General features: G+C 50.6%; 1 protein-coding gene across 3 annotated transcripts in view; it reads right to left on the reverse strand.

The window, feature by feature from the left end:
* Positions 1–11,267, reverse strand: part of DOCK1 (dedicator of cytokinesis 1) — a 534,315-nt gene extending 523,048 nt beyond the window's left edge. Inside the window, exon 1 of one of the 3 annotated variants that reach the window (XM_082423165.1) lies at positions 11,063–11,262. In XM_082423165.1, the coding sequence (XP_082279291.1) occupies positions 11,063–11,108 (46 nt within the window). In that variant the 5' untranslated portion in view covers positions 11,109–11,262. Of the gene's footprint in view, positions 1–11,062 lie in introns of all 3 variants that reach the window. The other 2 variants (XM_082423166.1, XM_082423167.1) reach the window with 2 other exon arrangements.
* Between the last annotated feature and the right edge of the window lie 6,212 nt (positions 11,268–17,479).

A 17,479-nucleotide genomic window follows, 5' to 3' on the forward strand; every position in this document is an offset into this window, starting at 1 on the left:
ATATTAAGGGAAGTAAGTCAGATAGATAAAGACAATATCATATGATATCACTTATATGTGGAATCCAAAATATGACGCAAATGAACTTATTGACAAAACAGAAACAGACTCACAGGCATAGAGAACAGGCTTGTGGCTGCCAAGGGGGAGGGGAGGTGGGGTAGGGATGGAGTGGGAGTTTGGGGTTAGCAGATGCAAACTATCATATATACAATGGATAAACAACAAGGTCCTACTGTATTGCACAGGGAACTATATTCAGTATCCTGTGATAAACCATAATGGAAAAGACTATGGAAAAGAATGTATATATGTATAACTGAATCACTTTGATGTACAGCAGAAATTAACACAACACTGTAAATCAACTACACTTTGGGACTTGCCTGGCGGTCCACTGCAGGGGGCACGGGTTCGATCCCTGGTCAGGGAACTAAAATCCCACATGCCTCGTGGTGTGGCCAAACCAAAACAAAACAAAACAACTACACTTCAATAAAATTAAAAAAAAAAAGAAAGAAAGAAAGGTTTACAAGTTGAGCTGAGCCTGGAAAAGCTTGACAGATGGAAGATAAACAAAGGACATTTCCAGGCAGCCAGAAGAGCATATACAAAGGCACTGTGGCACTACCAGAACACACAGGGTAGAATGTGCCAGAACTTGAGTATGGAAATACCACCAGACACCAATGAGGTCAGCCAAACTAAGCTCTCTTCCCTGCTATACGTGGGAGTCCCCAGTACGGCTTCCCGTCCCCATCTCTCCCTCCCCCTGGCCTCTCCAGGCTGATCCTCAAAGCAATAACCCTCAAGAACAATCTGAAGAAACTTGGCAGCCTGGTCACAGCGCCTGGAGGACCAAAACGCATTCTTGCCTTTGAAAAATGGGCAGTAGAACACACATGATGTTAGAACGACTTGAAAGTTAATCTTGTGAAGTTAATAGAAGCACAGCAATTTGGAAGAAAAATAATCACACTTCCCTCCTTCTAAATCATTATTTGCCCCTGGTAAAGCCAATTATGTTCAAGAAAATAAGTTATTATTTTGGGGGGGAAAATGGAGTCTTGATAAGTGCCTTTATTCCAGCAAATAAAACTCCAAGAGCGAATGCCTGACCTCCTGTATTTATGAAGGTGTGTGGGCAGCCTGAATGATATTTCTTAGACAGAATGTTGGGGATGGACCATAATTCCCCTGGTAATCTGTGCATTCTTCCCAGGACCTGACCTCAAAACTGCTGTTTGTCTCTCGAAAGAAGAAACACAGCTGTCTCCTGATCATCCTTAGACAGCCCCGGTGCCCGGCTAACCCCCTCCCCCAACTCCCTTAGGCTTCCTCCTCCTCGCCCTCTTGCCCGAAGCACACCCTTCGGGAAACAAGTCCTGCAGGCAAAGACTTTGCTTCTAACAACACAGCCACAATACTACAGTAAACAACTCCAGAGCGCTGACTAGGAGTTGGGGGTGACTCCCAGCACTTTATTGACACCAGTGGGAGCCATCTGGCCCCCAGGGGGACAGATGGCAATGTCTGGACCTATTTTGGGTTGTCACCACTGAAGGGAGGGGATTGCTAGTGGGATCCAGCGGACAGAGGTCAGAGATGCTGGTAAGTACCCCGCAATACACAGGACTGCCCCCCACGACCAAAATACATCCAACCCAGAATGCCACGAGTACCCAGGTCGAGAAAACCTGCTTTACATGAATTCGCCCATTTAACCCTTGAGCAACTCTGTGAGGCAGAAACTACTGTCATCCATGGTCGACAAGTGAGTAAACGGGGGCAGACGGGCTTCGGAGCCCCAGGGGCATCCCGACCCGGCACTACAGTCCTAAACCGGGCAGCCTCCACTCAAAGTACCTTCTTTGCAGGGATGTCACTGAATATTGGAGGGACAAGGCACTGAGCCTTAGACAGGTTCCCTCCCCCATATCTAGGCCAGCTGCTCCGGACCCCTTGCTGGGCACCACTGCTCTATCAGCCAAATCTGTAAGGGACTCTGGCTGATGAAATTAAGAAGGGAAACCAGAGTGCTGTGAGCTCTGGGGGAGGCTGGCCTCTGGTCTCCTCGATCCTGACTCCCTGACCCCGCTTGCCCCCTCCCCATGCTCTCTCCACCACTCTCCTCCCTTGTCCCTCAAGACTCCCAGGCCCTGGGGACTGAGGACCATTCTCCCTGGGGCCTCAGCCCTCACACACCACTGTCCCGCAGCCCGAGGTTGGGAACACAGGGGACAGTCAATTCCGGAAGGGCTCAGCAGGCTGGCAATGCCGGGAGGGGGGAATGGGCAGAATCTGGCACAGACCCTACCGAGCTGAGGCAGGAAATTGCAGACCGTGACCTGGGACCAGCCAGGCAGCCGGTGGGACAGGAGTGCAGCAGGAAAGGAGGCCAAGAAGGCCGAGAAGGCCGGGAAGGGCGTTTTAAAGGATGCCCTTTCCAAGCAGGCGGCAGCCGCCACGGTCTCGGGAGTCTGCTCAGAGACCTCGAGAGCTGGGATGGAGGACACACTCTCAGAAGACAAACGGAACGTGTTAGTTTAGGCATGAAAAAGGAATTAAACAGATCCACATGCCTGCAAACCCCAAAGTTCCAAACGCCGCAGAGTTTTGAGTAATTCACTTAATGGCAAAAATCCAGCAAAGATGAGACATGGGGTGTTCTAGGAACAAAGCTGTCAAGTAAACAGGAAAGGGGGGGGCGGGGGAGGGAGGAAGGAAGGAGGGAAGGAAGGAAGGGGTTGTTTGAAGGCACCATTTTCTTCTATGGCTAATTCCCTGTGCTTGAGGACCACTGCGCTCATCCCTGAAGCTGGGACACACTTACTCCATCACTGCATCACTCCTCATCTCTACCTACACGCGGGTTCACGTGCCCAGGTGAGCAGCTCATTCAGAATGCTCATCTGCCCACGATGCTAGCCCATCACCAGACAACTTGTCTGTAACAAATAAAACAAAAATTAGCAAACTTTAGGAAAAGGAAAGCTCACGAGGCCACACTGCTCTTTTCCAATTAAAAGTAATGAAAACCATCACCAGACTTTGCGGATTTTCTCTATAGTAAGTTAACACCCACACAGTAAGCGAATCCCGAATCCGAGCGGTACTTTTTCTTGCTGCAAGCTCTCCCGCACACGTGATCTCTATAGTTCCTCCCGGGCAGCTGGGAGGTGAGCACAGGCTCTGGGATGCTCCCAGGGCCCTGTGCAGGGCCTGAGGTTGGGGAGGGCAGTAAGGTGGCACTAAGTGTTGCAGCCAGGCCTGGATTCCAGGCATTCTGACTCCCGGTCCAGTGCTCTTTAAAACCCACACCATCAAGTACCCTCACATCACTTTCAGTTACTGCACTTCTGACTGATTTATTACCCTTACAGCCTTTCTCGGTGCCTGCTTGGTCATAAAGACAAGTGCGATTTCAGAAAATGAAGGTTCATTCATTGCAGCACTATTCACAATAGCCAAGACATGGAAGCAACCTAAAGGTCCATCGACAGATGAATGGATAAAGAAAAGGTGGTACATATATACAATGGAATATTACTCAGCCATAAAAAAGGATGAAATAATGCCATTTGCAGCCACATGGATGAACCTAGAGATTATCATACTAAGTGAAATAAGTCAGACAGAGAAAGACAAATATCATGTTATCACTTATATATGGAATCTAAAAAATGATACAAATGGGCTTCCCTGGTGGTGCAGTGGTTGAGAATCTGCCTGCCAATGCAGGGGACACGGGTTCGAGCCCTGGTCCGGGAAGATCCCACATGCCGCGGAGCAACTAGGCCCGTGAGCCACAATTACTGAGCCTGCGCGCCTGGAGCCTGTGCTCCGCAACAAGAGAGGCCGCGATAGTGAGAGGCCCACGCACCGCGATGAAGAGTGGCCCCCACTTGCCGCAACTAGAGAAAGCCCTCGCACAGAAACGAAGACCCAACACAGCCAAAAATAAATAAATAAATAAATTAATTAATTTTTTAAAAAATGATACAAATGAACTTATTTACAAAACAGAAACAGACTCACAGACACAGAAAACAAACTTATGGTTGCCAAAGGGGAAAAGGGGGCAGGGGGCGGATAAACTAGGAGTTTGGGATTAGCAGATACAAACTATTATATATATAACAGATAAATAGCAAGTACCTACTGTATAGCACAGGGAACTATATTCAACATCTTGTAATAAACTATAATGGAAAAGAATCTGAAAAAGAATATATCTATATTTCTATCGATATATTATATACATATATATAGTAACTGAATCACTTTGCTGTACACCTGAAACTAACACAACATTATAAATCAACTGTACTTCAATTATAAAAAAAAGAAACAAAATGAAGACTCCATTCTAACAAAGAAACAAAGGCTAACACTTAGAAGCAGACACAGTTCTCACTAGCAGGCTTTAGTAACCATCTTCTGAGGCCGAAAGAATTCAACAAACCCAGGAATGGGGTCTGGGGTGCTGCATACGTTTTAGGGTGGTGAGAATAGGAACTGCCGACAAATATGAAGATGACCAATTTAGAGAGCTTTCCTTATGCTCATGGGTCCACTCCACCGACCCCAGCAGCCGTCCGGATTAAGTACACAGCAAAGAACATCCTGAAGTCTATAGGACATAAGTAGTGGAATATACTTCAAAGAAAAAGGCGGCATCTGTCCCCATTCACATCTCTTCACATCTTTGTAGGGGTCTGGCCATCTGTTCCGCCAAAGGATTCTCAGGAACTAAAAGGTATGAGATCTTACAACCCACCCCCTGCTCAATGCCCATGTTGCTAACCGGTCCATCACACCTCTTGCTGATCAGTGGAAAACATACGGAGGAGATCCACATCGTCCTCCTCCTGCAGGGCACACAGCAGGACTACGCTTCTGAGTCCCATGCGCTGGCCAGGGATGGAGCTCTAAGCAAAAGAATGTGGGCAGAAGGATGGCACCACCTCCAGCCCTGGCAGGGAAGAAAATCTCCTGTGAACTATCCTTCATCTCTTTCTTTCCCCACCCCCAAATAAAAGGCAAGGAGCCCAAGATCCTGGCAGAGGGCAGAGCCACAGGATAGAAGACGCCCTGGTCCCTGAATGACCCGATGGAACAGAGCCCCCGCCCCCCCCCCCGTGCCCGCTCCCCACCACCCACACGGACTGTGCCCTGAAGGAAAAACGAACGTTCATTGTATGAAGCCAGCGAAACGGTGGGGCTGTTTGTTTACACAGCTAGGCAACCCTAATTCAGAACGGAAATCACAATAGTTACATTTATACCTAAAAGTATACCTAGCGTATCCATGTAAGTTAAACAAAATCAGCAAGATGGCATATAAATTGTGTATCACACTCTTGAGGAAAAGCAGCAGCAACCGTAAACAGCAAAGAGGCCAGGGTACCGACTGAATAAAGTTTTTGATGAGGGCTTCCCTGGTGGTGCAGTGGTTGGGAGTTCACCTGCCAATGCAGGGGACAAGAGCAAATGTCGGCGAGGATGCGGAGAAACTGGATCTCACACACACACACACACACACACACACACACACAGCTGGTGGGAACATAAAATGGCACAGCCGCTCGGGAAAAGTTTAGTAGTTTCTTAAAAAGCCAAACTACCTTTCCATTCAACAACTGCATTCCTAGGCATTTATCCCAGAAGATGAAGACTTCCATTCACACAAAAACCTGTGCGTTAATGTTCACAGCAGCTTTACTGGTAACAGCCAAAACCCAGACATCCTTCAAACCATGGATACACACAGCAACCTGATGACTCTCGGGAGAATTATGCTGAGGGAGAAAAGACAATCCAAAAAGGTTACATACTGCAAGAACCCATTCATGTAACATTCTTGAAATTACAAAATTACAGAAATGGAGAACAGATTAATGGTTGCCAGGGATTATGCGGAAGGGCAAAGGGCAAAGGGCAAAGGGTGGTGGGTTTGGCAACAAAAGGACAGGAGGGGTCCTCCGGATGATGGAAATGCTCTGTATCTTCTTCAATGTCAATATCCGGTTCTGATATCCTGTTGCAGTTTTGCAAGATATAACCTTGGGGAAAAATTGTAGTGGGTACACAGGATCTCTCTGTACTATTTCTTACAACTGTTGGGTCTGTAATTATCTGAAAATCCAAAGTTAATGAAGAAAACAAGGGAGAGGAGGGAGGGAAGGAAGGAAAGAAGGGGGAAAAGGAAGAAGGAGGGAAGAAAGAGAAAAAGAGAGGAGAGAGAGACAGAGACAGAGAGATGGCAGGTGCCCTTGGGCACTGTGGCTTTTCAGCTGTACCCAGCACAGGACTCAAAACTGCCTGTTTCTTTCTCCGTGTTTGCACTACCTGCATCCTCAGAGGTCACAAGAGAACAAGAGAAAGAACTATTCACACACGCTAAGACAATCCTGATAAGACGTCTGATATTCTGGGCCAACACTGGCACTACAATAAATTTAAAATTTTTATAGTGTTTCCAAAGTAAAATCAGGTTTGTAGAAATATAATATGCCTTAATTTCATTTTTCTGCAACTCCAGTGAATAAAAATGTCTGCATTTCTATTTACTTACAATCAAATCTAATTTTTCTTCCCCCAAAGTAGCAGCTTGCTTGCTACTCTATGCAACAAAAGGGAACTCTCTGCAACTCTCACACTGCCAAATATACTGGGATACTACACTATTCCTAGCAATTATCATCTCGCAGGGCTAATCTGAATACACACGTCACAATCCCTAACACCAAGCAAAATGTCACATCCCCCTAATGTGGGGGCAAAACACACCATTAAGACATCAAGTTTGGAAGAAAAGCATTCCTCCAGCCACCTTGACTGTCAAATCCAAACAGGAAATCACTTGTCACTACATTTCTAAACTGCGCTTTATTAAATAAAAAATTACTAAAAGCACCGTTCCATGGCGTACCTGGCTTATCACAAACGCTGATCTCAGAGCTTTGTGCTCTGAGGACATTATCTCAGTGAATCCCCACCGGTCTTTGCGTAGGCAGGCTTGGGTCCTCTTTCCAGATGAGGAAACTGAGGCTAAGAAAGCAGGAATAATTTGCTCAAGGGCCACATAACAACTAAGAGCCAGGCGTTAAAGATGTCTCGGTGCCAGTGCCCACATCCCCACATCCCGTTTGAGGTTTGCCTGGAGTGGAGAGTGAAGGACACGCTGAGGTCACTGGTGTTCGTTCAATCTGCCTCTAGCAAAGCTAAAGGCTGGAAAGAGAACCGTAGTCTCGCCCAGGCTGCTCTCCACACCACCTCCATTCCTGTTCTGTTGCTGCCATAACAAATCACCACACCCTCGGCAGTGGAAAACCACCTACATTCATTATCTCACTGTGCTCCAGGTCAGACACCCAGCAGCTCTGGGTCTCAAAGTCAAGGTGTTGGCCGGCTGGGCTCCACGGGAGGCTCTAGGATGAACGTTTCCAGGCTTATTCAGGGGTGCTGGCAGAATCCAGCTGTAACTGCAGGATTGAGGTCCCCATTCCCCTGCTGGCTGTCAGCTGGGGCCAACCTCAGCTCCCTGAGGCCTCTGCCTGGTAGCAAGTGGACCTCGACATCTCCGGGCCAGCATCCGGGCATGGAACCCTCCCAGGCTCGGAATCGCTCTGACTCCACTTCTGCCGAATCTCTCTTGTGTGAGCAGACAGAGAAAGTTCTCTGCTTTGGGGGCCCACGTGGGTAACCCAGGACCATCTCTGCACCTCAGAGTTCACAGCCGTAATCTCATCTACCAAGTCCCTTTTGCCGTGTCACACACCACATTCACGCGTCCTGGACACTTGGGGGGCCGTTATTCTGCCTTCTACGTCGTCACTGAGATGTGAGCATGCCAGCCTCAGGTGTGACGGCTGCATCTTTTCCACCTCATCTGAAGAACAGGATCCATATGAACACAATTTTACTGGCGTTGGGACGTTATGACTCTGCCTAGTTGGGGGATGATGGAAAAGTTCATCTGATCCAACCCCTCAGTGTGACAGCTAGGTCAAAGTTCATGTCCGTGTTAATAAGCCAGGTCAGTAAACACTGACCCACCAAACTCAAGCCCAAGGGGAGAAATTAACAGGCTGGTCAATGTCACAGGTGACCCCCCCCCCACTACCATGAATGGGGGGGGAGGGGGGGAACCAGCGTTTCCTGCCTTTGCTGAGCAAGCAACAGATCAGCTGTTTACTCCTTTCCTGATTCCACAAAGTAAATAAATAACTGAAGTGTCTCATTTACAAACAATGCTTCTAACAGATTCTAAGTACTTGCAAACAATGAGCTGTGATTCATGTTTCCAAATGAGATGGAGTTTTACCATTTTCTCTCCCCTCGTGATTCATTCACGGGCCAAGCCACTGGCCGGGTGGAAGCCTGGCCGCCCACAGACCCACCAGGGCCCATCTAGGGAAACACAGTCCCGTTGTAAGGCTTCCCCCAAAAAATGTAAAGGGGATCTCCAGTAATTTTCCCTTAGGCAGAAAGAGGAATTAAACTCGTGGAAGTGAATCCCTACATCCAACACTTACATCTTCCTAGCCAGCCCACTCCCTGAGAACCAGCGGAATCCTCCCCAGGCAAACTCCCAGACAAGAGGGCAGCCTGACTCAAGCGTCCTCGGCTTCCCCCTGCCCCAAATCGGGAACTCTAGGAGCTCTAGGCCTGCGCGCCCTCCCTGACAGGGGGTCCAGTTATTTACAGTTCCTCCTGCTGCTGAAAGAGTTGTGCCGTCTCGTCCTCTCCACCTGGTGAAACTAGGCAAGACAGCCCCCTCCCATCTCCCCTGCCTGACAGCCACTCACATCCTTCCCAGAACTGGCTCCAAAACCTCCAGGATACCCTTCTTCTCTCGAAACTTTTCAACTTGGAGTTTTCTTAAAACCAAAGTATTAGCCAAAGGTGTGATGTTAGAAGGCACTGCCGTGAGCGCTAGCAAAGCTTCTGGAAGGCATGTGACTTACCGTGGGAAGGATACAACCACGTTCGTGCCCACAGCTGCCTCCCCAGTGGGGAGACCCTGCTTGTGGGTCTCTACTTGTGAATGTTCCCTTTGGTCATGAGACACAAGTCACTCCACAGGTATGGACACCTCCAGGGTTCTCACTGACACCATCCAGATCACCGTGGGAGCCAAGGGTATCAAGGTGACCTTAAAAAGAGGTCTCTCGCCCATCTCCTGGTGAGCACAGTGGGGTGACCATGAACTCTAGAGCCACCACCAGGGTTCAGTTTCAGGATGGAGCACTTACTAGTGGCGTTAATCTGTCCTTTGCCTCTGAGAAGTGGGAGGGACAGTAGTCCCCTGAGAGGGCAAGTCCTGAGCAGGGGGCTCTGCTGCCCTCTGACTGCCCCCTGCCTGCCCCCCGCCTCTCCCCAGGGCTCCAGCTCCTCTTCCATCTCTAAGCACTGCGTTCCCTGAGGGTCTGCCCTCAGCCCTCGCCTCACACACACCATCCCAGCAGGCTCACTGCAGCCCAGACCCCCATGCCGCCCCACACCCGAAGCTGACCCAGCAGGAATCTCCACACCCAAACCTCCCTCATCCAATGTGGATTGATGAGGACCTTTCTATCGGGGCTGAAACCACCTGAACGGGCACAAGATGCTGCTTACAAACTCAGCTGCACTCGGAAGCCCAGCTCTGCTGCTGACCTTTGTAGATGTGCTGGAGCCTGAGGCCTCATCTCTAACACAGGGGTGGGAAGGGAATTCAGCCACAGCGGTCCTGAAGCAGCGCCACCTGTGCAACAAGCCCCTGCGGGCCCAGAGGGGACCTAGAACCGTCCCGATGTCTAGGCCAGCTGCACTCTACGTCCCTGGCATCTAGCAGAAGCATCACAGAAAGAAAAGAGAGAGCCCTGGGGACTAGACTCACTCAGGCTTCCCAAAAGTGGGAGGGCTGAACCACACCAGCAGTGGGAGTGGGCTACTCCCGGCAAAGGCTCAGAGTCGGGAGGGCGGGGCGGGCCGCAGGATCTGGAACCCCAGGAGGGCACCACCTGGCTTCGGAGGGGAGGCCAAAGTTACAAAAGGCCTTCCAAGTCAGGCAGAGTGCAGCCTGGCGGAAGAGGTGGTCAAGGACCCCTCTGGATCGTGGAGCAGGAGGAAAGAGAGACTGAAGCCAACTGGGAAGCCGTGGGGATGAGGAGACCAGCCGCGGGCCCAGACAGAAGCGTCCGGTGGGCAAGTTAAGAGAAGGCAAGAACCCACAGGCCTCCGCAGGCCAGGCTACCAATCCCCTCCAGGAGGTCGGCAGAGCGCACGGGGCCTGGGGGGGCTGGTTGTTTAGCCATTAAGGAAAGCCTCCGACTCTGGAATGTGTACTTGGTCCGAAATGTAAACTTGCAACGGACTCTCCCTACTCCCCTCAGGAAGCGACAAAGAGCAGCGGAGCCAAAACAGGTCCCCGCCCTTCCCAACCCGCTCTCCGGCCCCGGGCACCCCGGAGCGCTCGGCCGCTGGTCCCCGAGGGTCCCGCGCCGTCCAGGGCAGGACCACCGAGCGGCAGGCGGCGCGATCGGCCCGCCCCGGTCGCACACGCCACCTCCCACCGGGGGAGAGCAGAGTCGCTGCAACTTGAAACTGTCCACCCGGAGCCGCAGACACTGAGCACAACTTCATCCGAAAAGCAAAAAGGCGCGGCCGAACAATGCCCCCGGGGCCTCCCGGCCCGGCCCGGCCCGGCCCAGCTGGGGTCGAGGCGTCGGGGGCAGCCCCGGAGGCTGGAAGGCTCCGCCGCCGGGGTGCCCGCCCGAGAGCTGGATGTCGGAGGGGACACCCTCGGGAAGTGACACAAGCCTCCCCCCACCCCCGCGTGTCCCCGGCCCGGCTCGCGCGGGCTCCGGAGCGGGCGCGGGGACAGCGTGCGCCCGGGGTCCGAGTGGGCAGTGGCCGCCGACGGACCCTCGGGCGGGCAGGGCGGGGACGCGGGTTCCCGGCCTCCGCGGCCCCTCCGCGTCCCGCCCGCGCCGCCCGGGCCGCCGGCAACAGGCTCCCGGGCGCCCCCGCCCTGCCCCGCCGGCCCGGAGCGCGGCGCGCGGGAGGTGCTCACCCACGCCGTATTTCTCCTCCCGCTTGGTGGGCACCCAGCGCGTCATGCCGCCGCCCGCGTCCCGGCGCCCAGGCCGCCGCCGCCGCTCCGCCAGGAAACTCCGCGCCTAGGCCGCCATTTTCCATTCCTTTCGAGCCGCGACAGGATGGGGTGGAAAAAGTTTGCGGCGGAGGCGGTGTCATGTGGGACGGGGCGGGCGGAGCGTCGCGGGCCGGATGGGAAAGGCCGGGAGCGCCGGCGGGAGGCGGGACGGCGGCGGGCGGGGGGCCATGGCCCACGCCCCCACCCCCCGAGGAGCAGCCCCGCAGGGGCGTCGTCTCCCCCTTATCCACGGAGCCCGCCCGGGGGCTGGATCTCATGCACGGAGAGGGGTGTGCCCTGGCCGGCAGGTGGGCAGGGGGATCCTTGGCAATTTGTGAAGCTTGTGGCTTGCACAGCCCCGGGTCAGACTGGCGCGCGGTGATGTGAGGTCCCCAACTCAGTTTCCGCCTTGGGGGGAGAGGCCTGGAGCTGAGCAAACCCGCAGGTTCCCTGGGAGGAGGCTTCCCGGAGCACGTGGTTCATTCATTCATTTGACAAACATTAACTGAGCACCTACCTAGTGCCGGGTGCGCTAGGAGCGCCACACTAGCCAAGCTGGGGTGGGGAGGTCATGAGAAGAATAACAAGAGGTGGGTCGGCTCCTGGTGCTTGGGCAGGGACACCCAAGGCTGGCGGGAGGAGACGGTGCAGTGCTGGTCAGGGAGCGCTTACCGGGGAGGTGACCTCTTGCGGGAGTGTGGAGTGAGTGCATTTACCCGGAGAGGCCAAGAGGGAAAGGCAGGCAAGGCCCCTCTGGGGCCCAGAGACCTCAGCCTCCTTGGGCCCCCAGAAACTTCTGCTAGCTGAGGAGGACTCAAGGTCTGTGAAGTGGGGAAAGAAGGGAAGAGATGCTGGCCTGGAGAAGAAACCCCAGGCCGGGTCTGGAGCAGACACACTGGCCTCTTAGGAATGCGGTCTTCACCCTGTAAGAGTTCTCAGACTGTTGTGTTTTCCACAGCCGTAGAAGATGGGGCTTCAGATTTCTCCAAGGAAAAACCTATAACAACACACACACACACACACACACACAGTTATTTTTTACCATAATTTCAGAAAAGAATAGAAAAGGTCAAAACCAAGAAAAGGAGGAATGAGACAGCTTCAGAATGAAGACAGCCCATAAAATGGAGTAAATTTGGTGTCACGGCATATTAACTGGCTGTCCGCCTCCTCATGCCCCCAAGAACCAGTGACAAGGCAGTAGGCCTGAAAGCCTTCAAGGATTGAACGAAGGAAGGTAAAAAAGATTGGAAAGCCCCATGGCGTAGGGACAGCGCTGCATGGCAGAGCTGGGGAAGGGGCTGGTAGGGCCTAGGAAAGGCCAGGAAGGCCACCATTCTGCTGTAGAGAATGCCCATCACCTGTCCTTGGGACCACTTTGAGACAGGGAAATCTCAACATTCCACCCAGAATATCAATTAATTAAACACTTGAGAACGCCCTAAGAGCTTGTCAGTTTGGGTGGCTGAGAGGCAACCTCCTACATACAGAGGATAATATATGACTTGAGAGTTCACGGACATCAACCACTGGTTTATAGAAAGTTGCAGGCCCTGTTTTACTGATAAGGAACTTAAGTCCCACAGAAGGAAGGAGACTGAGCTCCAACCACACACAACCTCATGTACACACTTAAAACCTCCTGTAGAAATTAGAAACCTCAGGAGCTGAGGCCCTGAACCCGTGGCCTGGTGACTCGGACCCTTGAAGGAGAAGCACAGTGAAAGTGCTGTACAGGAGAAGTAGGGCACTCTGAGACAAACGACATGTCGGCCTGACCTACTCCAAATCAGGACGGGCTTCCCTGAGAAAACAGAGAAAGCCAAGACTTTAAGGAAAAGCAGAGACTAGCAGAGGGAACAGCATGTGCAAAGGCCCTGGGGTGGGAAGGAGCACAAATCCGTCAAGGAACTTATAGGCCACTGTGGCTGAAGCACAGGGAACCAGGGGAAAAGGGCCAAGAAATGGGCCTGCAGTAGAAGGGCCTTCTGGGTCTTGTTAGGAACTTGGAATTCTGCAAAGAAAACCTGGAAAACATTTTAGTGATACTGATCTCTCTTGTGCCCAATTTTAGTTTTGCTTGTGTGGCTACATGCTGGGGAAGATGGCGTATTGTAGTGAAAGACCAGGGGCTTGAGAGCCACGCACATCTCGGAGTCCTGGCCTTGCCGTTGCCAGCTGTGTGACCATTCTCCTTCCGTTTCTAGCCTTTTCTGCTTGTAAGCCTTAGGGTTCTGAGAGCCCTTCATATGAACTAGGGGTAATGATACCACCCTCACGCAGCTCTTCTGAGGATCAAAGGTGAAGATATGGCTGAACAGGTAAGACATTCTGTAGCTATGCTTGGTTTCCTCATCTGATGCTGCCCCCAGGTTTTTTGCTTAATAACATCATGGTTAACATTTTCTAGAGCAGTTTCCACTTTCACCCTGATAAAGGTGACCCATTGAATAGATAAATAAATGTGGAGTGGGATTTGTATACTTTTGTAAGACACTCATAAAAATAAATTTCTAAATCAGAATTTTAAAACTCCAGATGGACCACAGACCATGTGTTGGAGACAATGAAGTTTTGGTCCCATTACTGCGATGTGTGCCCAAGTTTGGCCACTGTCCCTGAAGCACTGAGAGGTTTCTCAGCGTTCCCTGGCTGACTCTGACAGTGGTCTCATCTTGCGGCTCTGAATCGAGTCTGGGCCCTGGCTCCTTGCCCTGTGGTCGCTCGAGCTCCGGACTGGCATCATCTCCAATTCCACGAGTCCTGGGGGGTTATAGTGAGTTGGCATTTTTAACTCCTGAGTTGACGTGGCTGGGCCACAGAGCTCAGCCATACCTCCCAGGCATCACGCAGGACTTGGACCTCTGCTGTGCTTGCAGATCCCCTGGGCTCTTAGTGCCCAAGAGCACTGTGGCTCCGAGTAGCCCAGTCCTAAGCGTCAGTGGGAGTTCAGACTAGTGACCCCCTCCCAAGATAAGGGAGAATCTTGCGATGGAGCCATGAAAAAGCATAATTGATATTACAGTTTTAATTTTTGAAAATTAAAATTGGGACTTCCCAGGTGGTCCAGTGGCTAAGACTCTGCTCTCCCAATGCAGGGGGCCCGGGTTCGATCCCTGGTCAGGGAACTAGATCCCACGTGCCTCAACTAAGAGTTCACATGCTTCAACTAAAGATCCCGTGCAGGGACTTCCCTGGTGGCGCAATGGTTGGAAATCTGCCTGCCAATGCAGGGGACACAGGTTCAATCCCTGGTCCGGGAAGATCCCACATGCCGCGGAGCAACTAAGCCCGAGCGCCACAACTACTGAGCCTGCGCTCTAGAGCCCGTGAGCCACAACTAATGAAGCCCGCCCGCCTAGAGCCCGTGCTCCGCAGCAAGAGAAGCCAGTGCAGTGAGAAACCAGAGAAGCCACCGCAATGAGAAGCCCGCGCATGGGAACAAAGAGTAACCCCCGCTCGCTACAACTAGAGAAAGCCTGCGTTCAGCAACGAAGACCCAATGCAGCCATAAATAAATAGGTAGATAAATAGATAAATAAATATCCCATGCAACTAAGACCCGGTGCAGCCAAATAAATAATAATATTTTTTTAAAAAGAAAATTAAAATTAATTTTTTTAATTTGAAAAAATTATCCATATTCACAATGCAAACTCAAGAGGTAAATTCAGCAAAATCTTGCCTGGTGGAGGTACCAGAAGGCACAGTGAATGGGGGAAGGGGACATGTTTATCTGGCGAGGAAGGGTGGTGAGCAGATGAGAGTAGGACAGGGAGGCAGGGATTTTACACACTTCATCAAGGGGCTTCACCACAGACTGTCTGCCACCTGAAAGAGGAGGTACGGGGTCTGCAGTGAGGCATCTAGTTGCTGCCCCTTTGATCCAGTAGCAGATGTTAGCATCATATTACATGACCAGGCATGTGGTCACAGTACATAATGTCGCGCAGAGCTAAAAAGTATAATCCAATTTTAAAAAAAAGTATATTCAAGACTTTAGACCTAAATTCCAGTTTACAGAAAATAGAGGAGATTGAGCCAAAAGTTAAATGACATCACAAGAACCCCCGACAGTCCTCAACTTAGGATGGTTCGACTTAAGATGTTTCAACTTTAGGATGGTACAAAAGTGATGTGCATTCAGTATAAAACTTACCTCGAATTCTGAATTTTGATCTTTTCCTGGGCTAATGATACACAGTCCAATTCTGTCTCGTGACGCAGGGCAGCAGCTGGGAGCTACAGCTCCCAGTCAGCCCTGCAATCAGGAGGGGAAATGACCAATACACGTACAATCATTCTGTGTCCGGAGAACCAACCGTTCTGCTTTTCACTTTCAGTACAGTATGCAATCAATGACATGAAATATTCAATACTTTCTTATAAAACAGGCTTTGTCTTAGATGATTTTGCCCCACTGTAGGCTAACTTAAGTATTCTAAGCACGTTTAAGGTAGGTTCGGCTAAGCGATGAGGTTTGTTAAGTTCAGTGTGTTAAATACATCTTCAACTTACGATATTTTCAACTTACAATGGATTTATTGGGACCTAACCCCATTGTAAGTTGAGGAGGATCTGTACAGTCAGATGAAGATAGAAGGTAGTCTCTTCTGTAGGACACTGGTCTGGTGTCATCAACAAGTCAGTATTATTGGAAAAAAATGGGTGGGTGGGAAAGAACTGTTCTAGATTTTAAAAGACAATAAATATAAGAGGACTTCCCTGGTGGCACAGTGGTTAGGAATCCCCCTGCCAATGCAGGGGACACGGGTTCGAGCCCTGGTCCGGGAAGATCCCACATGCCGCAGAACCACTAAGCCCGTGCACCACAACTACTGAGCCTGCGCTCTAGAGCCCACATGCCACAACTACTGAGTCCGCATGCCACAGCTACTGAGCCCGCATGCCTAGAGCCTGTGCTCCACAATGAGAGAAGCTACTGCAGTGAGAAGCCCTCACACCACAACGAAGAGTAGCCCCTGCTCACCACAACTAGAGAAAGCCCACACACAGCAACGAAGACCCAATGCAGCCAAAAATAAATAAATAAACAATAAATAAATTTTAAAAAACGAAAGAAATTTAAGAAATTCAGTCCTTGACTGGGTACTGCTTTTAACAAAACCAACTCTAAAAGTTGTTAAGGACAAGAGAGGATTTTAACTATGAACCAATAATAGATAATATTTTTAAAATATTTATTTTGCTAAGTGTAATAATAGAATTATTGTGGTTATATCAAAAAAGTCCTTATATTTTAGAGATACATGCTGCAGTGTTTAGAAGTTTGTCATTTACTTTAAAATACTGCAGCAAAAACAAAGAAAGGTGAAACAAAATTCTTCAGTCTAGGTGATAGGTTTATGAGTGTTTCATCCCTCTACTTTTTTTATACGTTTGAATTTTCTTTTTTTTTTTTGGCCATGCCACACAGCATGTGGGATCTTAGTTCCCCAACCAGGGATCGAACCCAAGCACACTGCAGTGGAAGCACGGAGTCTTAACCACTGGACCTCCAGGGAAGTCCCTGAAATTTTTTAATAAATAAGGTGAGGGAAGGGAAGTGCTTGAGATTTGAAAAGCCGCTTGTGAAACAGTAGCCTGGGCTGGCCTCACTCCAATCACTCGGGCTCTGCTTCATTTTCCTGGGGCACCGCTCTGCATTCTCGGTGAAGATCATTAAGGCAGACCCTTGATGTTAAACTTCAACCAACTCCATAGAGCAAATATGTTGTTCAGTAGAGGATGCTGCCTGCTGACCCAATGTGCCTTGTGGGCAGATGTGACCGTGAATATAAATGCAGACCAAGCAGTCCTTCCCACACTGAGTACACACAGAAATGAGCTCTGGGGCTGGGGGCCAGGACACCTGCAGGAGGGGGAGTGTCCTGAAATAGAAGGAGCCTGGATCCAGGTGGCAAGGCCTGAGACGGTCAAGGCCTTGCCCCTGGAAGCTGGATTCCCTCAGGGTCCAGAGAGTGCATGGTAGCGTTCTCAGAGTCAGGCAGACACATGACCAGCACCTTGGCAGCTGTCTGACTCAGGGAAAGTTACCTGCGTGCTCTAAGTTTCCTCGTTTTTATTTTTTATTTATTTCTTTTAAATAAATTTATTTATTTTATGTATTTATTTTTGGCTGCATTGGGTCTTCGTTGCTGTGTGTGGGCTTTCTCTAGCTGCAGCGAGCAAGGGCTACTCTTCGTTGCGGTGCACAGGCTTCTCATTGCGGTGACTTCTCTTGTTGCGGAGCATGGGCTTTAGGCATGCAGGCTTCAGTAGTTGTGGCGTGTGGGCTCAGTAGCTGTGGCTCACGGGCTCTAGAGCACAGGCTCA

Source organism: Balaenoptera physalus (genome assembly GCF_965194825.1).
Source record: "Balaenoptera physalus genome assembly, chromosome: 14".
Classification (NCBI taxonomy): Eukaryota; Metazoa; Chordata; class Mammalia; order Artiodactyla; family Balaenopteridae; genus Balaenoptera; species Balaenoptera physalus.